General features: G+C 35.3%; 3 protein-coding genes across 6 annotated transcripts; 2 read left to right on the forward strand and 1 right to left on the reverse strand.

The window, feature by feature from the left end:
• Positions 1 to 2,500: 2,500 nt before the first annotated feature.
• On the forward strand, positions 2,501 to 5,221 carry LOC124296879 (nucleolar protein 8). The gene is made up of 8 exons (XM_046747258.1): positions 2,501 to 2,690; positions 2,785 to 2,958; positions 3,176 to 3,432; positions 3,510 to 3,686; positions 3,762 to 3,967; positions 4,371 to 4,627; positions 4,701 to 4,904; positions 5,025 to 5,221. Exons 1-8 carry the CDS (start codon positions 2,501 to 2,503, stop codon positions 5,171 to 5,173), a joined length of 1,614 nt encoding a protein of 537 aa, XP_046603214.1. The 3' UTR covers positions 5,174 to 5,221.
• Positions 5,222 to 6,156: 935 nt separating this feature from the next.
• Positions 6,157 to 7,746, forward strand: LOC124299321 (uncharacterized). The gene is made up of 6 exons (XM_046752466.1): positions 6,157 to 6,313; positions 6,861 to 6,936; positions 7,022 to 7,110; positions 7,278 to 7,380; positions 7,469 to 7,533; positions 7,608 to 7,746. Exons 1-6 carry the CDS (start codon positions 6,254 to 6,256, stop codon positions 7,623 to 7,625), a joined length of 411 nt encoding a protein of 136 aa, XP_046608422.1. The 5' UTR covers positions 6,157 to 6,253; the 3' UTR covers positions 7,626 to 7,746.
• A 458-nt stretch (positions 7,747 to 8,204) lies between these two features.
• On the reverse strand, positions 8,205 to 12,346 carry LOC124299320 (acyl-coenzyme A thioesterase 9, mitochondrial-like). 4 transcript variants are annotated; one of them, XM_046752465.1, is made up of 10 exons: positions 11,986 to 12,259; positions 11,642 to 11,707; positions 11,099 to 11,193; positions 10,743 to 10,988; positions 10,537 to 10,652; positions 10,235 to 10,457; positions 9,928 to 10,151; positions 9,055 to 9,207; positions 8,798 to 8,948; positions 8,205 to 8,696 (listed from the first exon to the last, which is right to left on the reverse strand). In XM_046752465.1, exons 2-10 carry the CDS (start codon positions 11,689 to 11,691, stop codon positions 8,629 to 8,631), a joined length of 1,326 nt encoding a protein of 441 aa, XP_046608421.1. In that variant the 5' UTR covers positions 11,692 to 11,707; positions 11,986 to 12,259; the 3' UTR covers positions 8,205 to 8,628. The 4 variants fall into 4 exon arrangements, with proteins under 4 accessions (XP_046608421.1, XP_046608419.1, XP_046608420.1 ...); XM_046752463.1 differs by lacking the exon at positions 11,986 to 12,259 and adding an exon at positions 12,282 to 12,346 and having other exon boundaries at positions 8,205 to 8,948; XM_046752464.1 differs by having other exon boundaries at positions 8,205 to 8,948; positions 12,050 to 12,261.
• Positions 12,347 to 12,849: the final 503 nt, after the last annotated feature.

Raw genomic sequence — 12,849 nt, forward strand, 5'->3', positions numbered from 1 at the left:
TAAAAATTCCATTCCATAAGTCTCCTGTTTGTTTTTTCATTTCGTTATTTATGTTTAATATTTCACGTCATTCTTTATGTATAATTGTAAGCATTAAAAATTACTCCAATTGCTAAAATTAAGGTCAATGTGAAGCGGCAAGATCGATGAAGGAACAAAAATTAACTACAGTTCACAGTTCTCAGGAACTATGGATTTTTCTCGGTCGAACTTTTCTCTCTGACACCAGCTTCGATAATCGTTGAGAAAAAGTCGTAAAAAAATATAATCGTTCCCTTCGTCGCTTGCACTTCGAACGACACTCTGGCCATTCACACTCTCCGGAATTTCTCGAAATTTCCCAGAAGTCCTCGGCGAATATCCAAAAACTCGAGAATCTGTGTAATTTTGGAGGGATTCTTTTTTCAATTGTCGATGCTGCTTAGTCAAAGAGATATTTTCAAAAGTCTTTCGTACACAAACAAAATTCGAATAATATAAAACCAGTAATGGCATTTATTTATTTCTGTATAAACATTGTACAAATACTGTCAAATACAAATACAAGCCGCGGCCGCAGTGCTAGTAAATAAATTAATAAATGAATAAATACTATGAACTTGCTCGCAGAGCAACGACTAATAGTTACCTCGTTCAATAGCGGTATATTGAAATGGCACTATGCCTGTAGTATTAAAGTATTCACAAAATTTATCTCGTATCTCTAGAACTTCGTTACTGCTTCGGTTATTTCTCAGATATAGGGAGGCATTCTGACCTTCGGATAATTGTACTGCATTACAATTACTATCAACGCGGGTTGAGATTCTGTAATTATGCGGTACGTACCATTGACTGGAATCATTGTTAGATTTATTGATTAAATAATTATGTAAAAGCACACACGCGTAAGTTATTCTCTCTACTTTTTGAACGGAGAGAGATATCGTAGAAAGTAAAACGCGCCATCTGTTTGCCAGTATGCCAAAAGCGTTTTCAACAGTTCTGCGAGCACGGCTCAATCTGTAGTTGAATATTCTTTTGTCAAGTGTCAAGTTTCTATCCGGATACGGCTTTAACAAATTAGGTTTCAAGGCAAATGCGTCGTTACCGACAATCACGTACGGTAATTTGTAACAAAAGCCTGGAATTTCACATGGAGCAGGTAAGTTCAACGTTCCATCGTTGATCTTAGTCCATAATGGGCTCTCACGCAAAACAGCAGAATCGTGCATATGTCCATTTCTTCCGACGTCAACGAACAAAAATCTGTATTCAGCATCGACAAGACCCAGAAGCACAATGCTGTCTTTTCCCTTATAATTACGGTAAATCGATCCGTCACTTCGAGGGGGACGAAAATTGATGTGTTTCCCATCCAGCGCACCGATGCAATGAGGAAAATTCCATAAAGTATCGAATTTGTGAGCGATAACCTGCCATTCCTCCAGCGATGATGGGAAATTCCATACTTTTGAGTCGAGTACTTCTACTATTGCTCTTAAAGTTTCGTCAATCACTTTTGAAATTGTGTTCGCGGCTATGCGAGTGGAGTAGCTCAAATCTTGAAAGGTATTGCCCGTTGCTAAATATCGAAGAGTCACAGTGAGTCTGTCCCTCGGTGATATAGCTTGACGCATAACGGTATCCTATTTTTTTATGGCCGGAGTCAGAAGTGTCAACAACTCATTACAGTCATCTTCCATCATTCAAGTATAATTGGTGAAACTGGCTGGATCTTCAGGGCTAAACAAAAATTTAGTATAAATATGCATTGAAAAGTCAAGTATAAAATTGAAAATCCAAAAAAGTAATAATAAATAAAATGAAAATCATATGGTTACATACCCGAGCTCACGAAATACCATATTTAGAACATTCTGTCCTCTATCACGCCGTAACAGCCACTCGCGACTCCACAATTTACGTTTTCGTTGTTTCAGTAGATGTCTACGTTTAAAAGCAGTTGCTACAGCTGACACGATAAATGCTTTCCTACGTCGAATTATTTCAGCCGCAATAGTTTGTTGCACTCGAGCGTCCATGGTACTGTTGAGGTTAGAAATGCTAGGACTACGTATTCGCCTATACTTTCTCTCTAGGCTCCCTGCACGCCAGCACGCCTAGCGACAAGCATCGTGTGAAGCCAACCCAACGAGGGTGCCATCGTTGCACCCAGCGCCACAGCCAACTTGGAACCCAGCGGTAAAATCTAGCAAGCAATCCAGCAGCAAAACAAGCGTCGTGTGCGGGGGGCTTAAGACCGTGTCTTCACTGACGCATGAGGTCCCTGGCGGATTTCCGTCGTACTGAGCATCTAGTCTCCATGGTCTTAGCGCACACCACGTGCACTCACTAACCTTACCCGAATCAACGAGATCTCGATCAGACCCGTCCATATATGCTGGTTGACGGCAATGCTGTTAGGTCTACTAGCTTGTTAATGTGTGAACAAGATTCGTTAATACTGATTAATAATTTTCAAATATAAGTTAAATAAGACGAGACAAGTCAAAGGAAAATGGATAAGAATCATCGACTGTATTTGAGGAATCTTTCCTCAAGTGTGACTAAAAATGTTATAGAGGAACGGTTCAAAAATTATGGAGCCGTTACAAACATTGAGATAAAAGAAAAGGCCAATGCTTTAGGAAACAATGGAAAATTTGCTTTTGTCAATATCGTTACTTCCGATAGAAAGTTGAATGATTGTGCGTATATTTTCCTGTACATTATTACATGTACAATACTTTGCACCATATACTGACATGAAATGCACGATGAAATATGATGAATTTGTCATAGGTTTTCAAGACCTCAAAAATCTCACTATCGACGGTTGCCAAATTCGCATGGAAATGGCCAAAGAGAGCTTTTTAGCTCGATTACAGAGAGAAAGGGAGTCCAGCAAAATGGCTTTACCAGAAAATATTCAGGTTCCGAAACATGTTATTGAACCTATTAACATCGTGCCATTAAGTAAGTCCATCATTCACTATTATCTAGTTTAACTTCTCGAATAGATACAAATATTTGTAGCCCTATTCTATATTCTTATCAAGTTGCCTAATTTATTGTGGGAATATGTAATATTATTATTCGTGACAAATAAACACCAAAAATCATACAGATGTTAAATTAAACCTCAAGAGACAGATTTGACATCTCGTAATCCGTATTAATAATATTGATATAGTAAAGCCAGAGGTTGTCCGTCGCCCCAGCAGAAAGTTCTTCAATATTGATGATCAGGAAGTTTCCAACTTTGACATCACTCGCAAATCTATTCCAGAAAAAGTTGTAGATAGTCAACCAAAAGCAATCATGCAACACGAATTTGTAGTACAGAAAAAAATAAACGTATCAGATGAAAAACGTTTAAAATCCCTAGAAGAAAAAAAAAAGGCTTTCAAAATTAAGGAAAATCTTATTCGACAAGCACTGAATTCTGTGGTAATTAATAATCTGAATCAGTATTGGTTTAATCTACTTTGGCTAACAGCTACTAAAATAATTAAAAATTTTAATAGGATCAAAAATCAGTTGCTACAAGAAAATTTTTTTCTGACGATTTGGAAAGTTTGAATGAAACCAGTGTAGAACACAAAAAAAAGAAACGTTTATTCAACGATGATGATGAGGATGAAGGAGATGGTGAAATTTTGGAAAACGGTGAATTCAAAATTTCGAAAAATATCAACAAAAAGGTTTGACAGGCATAAAAATAATTATGATAAGTTTATATATACTGTGCATCACTATGTTTTTACAAAATTTTTCAGCTTCAAACCCTGCAACAAAATTATGGAAATGATAAACGATTTACTCTAGATGATCGTTTTGTTGAGGTTGAGGATAATGTTGAAGTAAACAGCGCAGATTCTTTGTCTGGGCTTAATGGAGAAAGAGACTGGCAATTAGATATTTTGCAAAGTGTTCTAGGGAAACCCATGAGAAGTTCAAGAATTGATGAGACTGCTGATAAAAGGTACGAAAATTGGTGGCAACATCTGCATTCAAGCATCTCCCGAAACTGTGATAAAGATTTCATATGAATTGAGCTTTCAGAAAAATCAAAACTGAATATATTTAAATTATTCAAATGAATATTTTCACTAGTATATCAACTATTAAGATCCAAATTTTCTAAGATGCACTTGATTAACCTATATTTTATTTTTGATCAACTTGGCGCAAAAAAGAACAGTCTAACCGTTTGAAAGTAGTTTTCGTTCCATTTATATTTCATATGATTAAGCTTACACAAACAGCTGATCACCATTTCACTTGCCATTTTGCTCAGCAACAGCCACACTTTGAATCCCAATAGTATCCGCAATCATTTATGGGTAGCCAGAATCTCTAAAACTGAAATTACTTAAATATTTTAGAAAGAAGGGTATGATCAGATATGATCCAATGAAAAATGAGCATGCTGAGTGTAAAACTCCAATTGTAAAAAGTCGTAATCCCAAGAAAATGAACAAAGCGGACAAAGTTCTGAATGAGAATGTTGACGACCAACAGAAACATCCTGAATTGTCTAAAGACACTTTTTATAATGTGTCTGAAAATTTTGCGGACACACTGAAGCAAGATGAACAGTTTAGCTTGCTGAAAACTTTCCGCGCAGCAAAATCAGGCACAGGTGCGTGGGTAAACTCCTCGGAATGAGATTCGTTTGTGTTGAGACTAGAATTTAGAACTCCTTTCATCTTCAGACGATCCTATAGATGAAGAAATATACGAAGAACGGGAACACAGGTTCAACTTTAGCACGAAAAATCCATTCAAGTATGATTCGTCGGCTGACGAAGGCGAAAATTATGAGGATGAAATTAACAATAAAAGCATTGAGAAAAGTGAAGCGAAAAGCAATTGGAACGATAGATTATTTTTTAACGACAATGATATTCGCTTTGAGGGTGAGTAAAATTCTTCATGAAACATCGAGGGGTTATTGAAAATCTATGTTCCTTTTGATAGTGATGTTGATTGACAATATTCATGTAACTAGAGAATGTATCAGTTTCCATTTCTTTCAGATGCACAAAAATTTTTCGGTAAACAAGCTGAAAAAAATACTGACTTTTCAACTCTTCGAAGAGAACTAAAACAGATCGTACGATCAAAGATTCAAAATAATCTCCGGAAAAAAGTTACGTGGAAGAAAAAAAAGATTAACAAGTCGTAATTGTTACGTTTGATGTGTAAAATATAAACAAAATAGAAATAAAAATTTATGTACTAACAAAGTTGAATGTTGTTATTGATGAAAATTATGAATTCTATAGAGAAAAATTCGTCGAGGTATTCAGAGATATTCTCTGTGGATTTGTGAGTTTCAAAAGAAACCAAGCGTTCTAAGCTATGTTTCAGTCAGATTGGGCAAACACCTGATCATTTGAGGTGGATTTAATAAGCATCAAGGCACAGGAATACCGTGCAAAATATTAGACCTCCATTTTCTGACTTTAAATGAGTGTCACATAAAATACGTGATAGAAACCTTTAATTTTCAATTAAAATATGTGATCAAATTAATATAGGATTATCTCAAACCCCGTCACAAATTTCGAGCTATGTTTAAATTCAATTCTACAATTAAATGTTATCGCGAACTGTTTGCATTATATGCTCAGTAGAACGAAATTCATATCGATAATGGAACCAATTATTTAATAATCACAAAGTATGTTCGTGTCGCTCCGCCATCCGCGAAGCAACAGAGTAGCCGAGAACGCGGTAACGACTTCTAAATGAAATATGAGATCGAGCGAGTGTTATTGAAACTAGGGAATAATTACAAGGTTTTAAATTTAGGGTGATTGATGTATTATTTTACTGTCAGTTACACTTGTATAACTCTTGCTGAAAAAATCCAGACTTGTGATTATTCTCCGGTAAAAACACGGTGACAAGGAAAATTATGTTTGTAAAATAATTAACGGTTGGGACAGGTTTTCTCGGGACATATATTGTCGCTAATGCCGCTAATCCTGTTCCCAGTTTTCCTGGTTCACCGATGCACGCGAACGTGACGCATGAAAGGAAGTAGCAAAGCGCAGCAAATAGCGAGGGCAAAGGTCAAAAGATTTGAATATTTAATAACCGTGCGTGATCTCGATCATTTATCAAAATTTCATTTTACTTTTCATGCACAACTGGAGAATCTGAGCATCCTTATATATAAAAGATCGATGTTTCAGTCCTCATAGCTTCTAAAGCAACACTTCTCAAAACAGGTATACACCAGTCGTTTCAAGTTGATACGATGAAAAACTTCGCTTACATAATTATTTTAGCCTCATTGGCAACTGCGATCAACGGCAAAGTAAGTTTTTCACACTATTTATTCCTTGCAGTTGTCGAACTGCAAAAGAAATGATCTGATTTTATCCAGAAATGCAGTGCCGTCGCTATTCAACCTCGGAATTTAGATTTGTAATCAAGAAAAAATTGAGATTGAATTATTCGCTATAGTTTCTCCCGCCGAAATCGAGACATTTTGTAAATGTTTTTAATATTTGCCAGACGGATTCAAATCACAAAAATCAACATGACTGTGTTTTAGCCATATCAGACTTCAAGTCGGCTGAAAAATCACTGTCGGCCCTCGGCAGCTGCCAAGCGGTTAACTTTGCGCCAAAAAAAATGATGGCCCGAGTAATTGAAATTTGAAATATCACCTTACAATAAATTGAATTTTAAAAACGGAGAATTTAGCTTGTCTATGAAATTCACTTGCTTCACGCGGCATTGTCGGTTTAAAAACTGAATCTCTTATGGTTCACTCTCATTTCTATAACTGTTAAAATAAATTATAATCATCTATTGCACTACTGAATTGATCCTAAATACAAAATATGTGTTGTCATCAGGCAGTTCCTAAGGCTTTGGCTGTGCTTACGAAAGGCTTGCACAGAGAGTGCGCCTCCGAGACAAAAGTTCCAGAAGGTAAAAGTCTCCTATTTCGCTAGTCAGAAACAACGCTGTATCTTTTCAACTTGATGATAATAATATGTATCACTATATGTTACAGCTGTGATTACTAAGGGACAAAACGGAGAATTTTCTGACCAACCGGAGTTCAAGTGCTATCTGAAATGCTTGTTGGCAAAATTAGATTTGGTAGGAATTTTCATTTTCTTTTAGAGTTATAGCCTTCGTAAAAAAAAGAAATCAGTGATCATGGAAGCAGAAAGCGTGTCGGCTAATGTTTGCTGATGCCAAAATTCGGTAGACGGATTTTTCGGTAGTTGGTTCGAATTGCTAAGATTCTTGGTATTCTATTTCAGATATCAGAATCCAGCGAAGTAGATTACGACGGAATGATAAGGATGCTTTCACCAGATATTAAGGAAACTGGCACTAAAATGATCAACGATTGTCGCGGTACAAGTACGTATAGTACGACATTTAATCACAAACCTTGACATCTGTAAATTACTACAATAAAATTCGATTTATTTTGCTTATTTTTTTAAAGCCGGAATGGACAGCTGCGACACTGCTTATAATCTGAACACTTGCTTGTACAACTCAAATCCAGTGGTACGTATGAGACACAGTTATTTTTAATGACAAAATCAAATTTCGCTTTATAAAACATTCTATTTTCATTTCAGGAATACTTTCTCGTATAGGAGAAACATATTCGTTTTCGTAGGTATAGAAACTAGATCGTACAGCTGTTGAATAATCTACGATGAGTTCTCGAGGATATTGTTCGATTACTTTATGTCAAATAAATATCTGAAATTTCAAGTTTATGTCTTCATTTATATTTGCGCGTCAGGAACACGGATGATTTTTAAACGAATACTCTTTATTCTCGGCAATGAATCATTTATTCGAACCACATTAGTACGGCAAAATGCGGAAAAATTTGCGATGTTCGGGGTTTCCAGTGTATGTGAAACTGCACATTTCACTGATGAACCTCGTTATAAAAATTTCACAAATGTGAGTTAATTTAAAATAAAGTTTAATAAAATTTATTTAAACATGGAAAATTTTCAAATACTTGACTAAAATTCGCTCAACAAATTCACAATCAAGTTAGATAATTACAAAAGAATTCATTTTAGGTAATAAATATTATAAACGTAATATTTGTGAACAGTAATAAGCACTATAGTACATCGTGTTTATAAATATAAATATAAATATATAATGATTATAATAAATAATTATTAGTATATTTGTATATACTATAGTTTTTGATCTTGTTATATATATATATATATATATATATATATATATATATATATATATATTTATATTATATATATATATAATGTATACGTTAATATTACATAAGTACGTACATGTAAGTACAGAGGGTTAAGTATTAATAGCAGCAATGACACAAAGTGTCTGAAATTCTGAGATGAGGTATATTAAGATAAAAATCGTAATTATATTTATCGATTTGACGAAGAATGAGAAATTAAGAATCGATTTTGAAGACTATAATTTGATTGATCGAACGCCATTTTCGAATCATTTATTGCACTTTCAACGCTGATTACGATCTCAAAAATTGACAAGGAGTTACGCTGTTTCACATCAATACGTTTTCGTCAAGTCAAAATTAAATTTATAGTTAAAATTCAAATTTTGCGGTCAATGCGACACATTTTATCTCTATTTTTCCCGTGATAGTCCCATTACACGTTGGAAGTTTCGCCGGCCATTCAAATATTGCATTGCCTCTGGAAAATGATGGTAAATTTAATAAATATTATGAGTTTATTCCTTTTGAGGTACAGAAGAAGATCCAAAAAGGAATATCGATTAATCGTTTGAAACTTACCGTGGTAAGTTCTTGGAAGGACAACTTTACATTTATCATTTATCTGATACGTGTAATGAAACTCGTTTGTGGTAACAACTGCGTCGTTATCGGGTGAATAAACCTCTGCATATACAGCTATCTGCATCAGGTTGTGCTCAGTATATACGACCTGCAAAATAACGTACGATACGGAAAATAATGCGAAAATCAGTTCAATGTCTAGAATGTTCAAGATATTAGGGTATCGATTATTTTGTTCCGAAGATTATACTTACGTTAGAAGACATTTTGATGATAGAACTGACGTCGACAGGCTGATGAAAGACAATGTCACTGATGTGCATCAGTCGTGGCCTTTGTTTGCCGAAAAACAATGCTGATGACCAACTAAGTTCGAGCGCATGTCGCATTAGAAATCCTCCAAATACCTGAGAGATATCATCAGGTTACTCGATATTTTAATTATCTTGATAGTAAAGAACCGAACTGATTCAATGTGCAATGATTATTGGAATCCTCGATACGTGCATGTTTGGATTGTTCAATATGGCGCCGAATTAGGCAATCAGCTGATCGTTTAAGGGCAAATTTTGTAAATACCCCGGCACATAAAACTTTGCGCAAGCTATTGAATACTTATTTTGTGAGTCTGAGTCGATCAAAAGTGAAATATGTGAAAAAAAACTGGTTCTTAAATTAAATACGACGGCCATGACAGTTGGCGTAGTATGAAGGTAGCTATTAATTTTTTCAAAATAAATTGCATGATATTTCCAAGTTTGCCAGGTCGCAAAACGAAAATTTTCGCACATAATTTACGACAACTTAGTTAGTAGGTGTCCTAATTCGTTCGGATACTTAAGCATCCCTACATTCAAATAAAATTTTTATGTTTTCCTCTTTGGCTCTTCGTCTCTTTGAATAGGAATCAGTTTTTCGTATCAAAAATTTATTTTAATTCGAGTATAAAAAACTTGTTTTTTTCGTGACCACGATTCAAATTCCCCTTAAATTTCAGGTTTTCCATGACCTTTCTGGATGCCATGACATTTACAGGTTTTCCAGGTTAGTACCTTGAGTATGTAATGTGCACCAAATAGCGTTTCCGGAATTTAATGATTCCAGCATATTGGAAAAGAATTGAGTACCTTGTTGTGATAATTTCTATCTTCTGGGTGACTGTAAATCAAATTGCTTATTTCCGAAGATTCCATCCAAACTGAGCCTGGAGGTAAAGTTCGTCTACTGCTCAAATAATGTTTTACATCTATCGTTTTGATGAAAACATCGTGAATAATTTGTTGTTCCTCAACTGTAGGGACCATTTTTATCAATGACTGCGTTTGAACTTCTTGTCTTCGTCTTTTCCTTGCTATTGTTATGACAACATGTCCATTAACGATTAATCCTAATACCTAATTACATCATATCTCTACTTGTGTTCTTTGATAATACCTTCACCACCTTGGAGTATTTGCATTTCATGCTCGGACGCGGGGACCAATTTGTTGACAAACGCTGAACGTGTGTTTAGAGAATTTCTTGCAGCCATTAAAAATAAGGCTCGAGTCAATTTGTGCCAATTATTTTGATCCTTTTGCTCCAGCCAGACTACAACTTCCATCGTTGAATTGCCTACCCATGAAACGTGACCAGAAAGTCGAATGTCTCCAGTTGCCTATCATTAATCAATGATAAAGTATAAATTACACAGACTTTGGAAGTCAATATTATCAAGGGAAAAAGTAGCAGGATACCTTAGGAATATAGTCTGTAAAGTCAACTTTGTCTACTAGAGCAGTGACCAATACATGAGGTAGAATATCCCCTTCTTTCATCTTTGGATTTAGCAAGTGCTTGCTGGCAATCCAAACTAAAAACACAATCTTAGCATAAAGAGGTTTGATGAAAGATTCCTAATTTGCCTGGAGCAGGAATCAGAAGGCATTGGCGAAGAGATTACCTGCAAACAGGTCCATATCTTCCATGAGCCTCCCTAATCGAACACTCCCCAAAAATGCAACATACTTTTCTTGCAATACTAGATCAGAACTCAATGGTAAAATAGCAGCTGAAAAACTGTCTTGCATTGATCGTGGCGGTAGTTCATCCTGCGACGCTGGTAAAAGTTTCAGCAAGTGTTCACGCGATGGTTGCAATGGTGAATAGCCAACTTTTATTCCCATCAGTTTCATGAGATTCTTTCTCACTGGAATAAAAAGTAATCACTTCGCGAAACTGAGAAAAATTTGATGAGTAGTACAGGGTACGTCTTCAAACAGTGAACTAACGTAGATATCGACTTCACATTGTACTAACCATCTGACATCGTTCCATCGATCGCCTCATGTCCACTAATGTCTGTTTTCCTTTCCTCTAATAAGAACCGGTGAAAACTTGTCAGTGTTTTCCTTCTACAAGGTAAGAAAAGTGGATTGTAGTATTGGATCGTTACTAAACACGACACTAAATTTCTGAACATCTATCGCATAAGCCGTACGAAATGTGCTTTACATTTTTTTTCCACATTAAAATACTCTAAATATATTGAAAAAACTCTTGTGGAATCTAATTTTGTAAGTTGCTACTATTCATATTATATTTATTTTTCAATGCAAGGGTTATAAAATTGCGAATTCATAATTCTCAGTGATAAAAAAGGAAATGTGACAGATTGGTGCAGAGCCTCATCGCTTTTGACAAATGACGGGAGTATTTGAAGTATAGGTTCTATTGTTTGCAACTATACTATACATATGGGGAAAAGTGTTAAGCCATTCATATTTCGAGTTCAGTACGATTAAAGATGTAAGAGAAGGAATAAAAAAGATTTTAGAACAATATCAGCCTAAATATACTTACAATAATAATGGTTGACGGAGAGTATTTTTCAACAATACACTTAACGCCATGATGGTTCAAGTAACTCTGCAAACAATAATAACCCGATTAACCCTTTTATTGCCAATCTATTTAAATTTGAATTCTGCTCAGCTTGACTATATCAGCATCTTAAAAACAAGTAACGTTGTACACAATTTACAGAAATGTCATGAGCAGAAGTTCAGAATTAACTCATGTGTGTCTGGGGAACGATTCTTTTTTTGGGGTAATTTCAATCAAATTAGTATAAAGAATGTGCATACATGTGCATTAGCTGACATTATATGTTATACAATACAAAATATATGAATGTGAATGTGTACTTATGAAATATGTAGGTTGAACTTCAAGTCAAACAAAATACTACGGCAAAACAAGAATACTGACTTTTACCAGGTATTATCTGTCATAGATCTAAACTAAGTAATGACATGTATTTCGTTCCATGACGAAACTGATAGCTGTCAATAATTGCCAAAACAGGTTTTTCGCCCTTGGAGAGCGAAAAACGGAGCTTTGTATACTAATACTTCATCTGGAACCGAGATTTAACTGCAGTAAAATCTTCAACACGCTCTATTGGCTGGTACAACTTGTAGTGAGTTAGGAATCGAGTTACCTTGCTACAGGTAATTCCAACGTTTTCCTATGCGCTGCGTGGCAGACAATCGTACTTTCGAGACCCTAGAATTCCTAAGAACTAGACCTTATATAGCAGGTGAATTTCCAACAGAATGTTATGGCTAAGTTCTTTTCTATTTTACTACCGGCAGCGAGGGACGAGTATGGTGGGCAGAGGTAAGACGGACTATTGCCGTGTATATAACGTTTCCGTAGAGTAAATATGAGATAGCGCTGCTGTCGCAAAGGATACATTTGAAAGAAAGAACAAGAATGGTTAAAGCAGGGTAGAATTAAACGGAGAAAGATAGATATCCGCTTTGTCAAGGCGCTATTTTCAAAAAACCTATTAAATGACGTTTTCAACTTAAATAAAGTTATTTGTTCCATTTTTTATAACTATCATTAAAAAATTTGTAATTCAGGATTGGGTATCAATAAAGTTTGGTGGCTAGTTTTTAAGTTATATTGAGTATATTTTTATTTCACTATGTTGGCAGTTAACCATGCATTTAGGGTACTTTCATTATCTAATTTACTTATTGCAATTACTTCTATACATACGT

Source organism: Neodiprion virginianus, chromosome 2 (genome assembly GCF_021901495.1).
Source record: "Neodiprion virginianus isolate iyNeoVirg1 chromosome 2, iyNeoVirg1.1, whole genome shotgun sequence".
Taxonomy (NCBI): domain Eukaryota; kingdom Metazoa; phylum Arthropoda; class Insecta; order Hymenoptera; family Diprionidae; genus Neodiprion; species Neodiprion virginianus.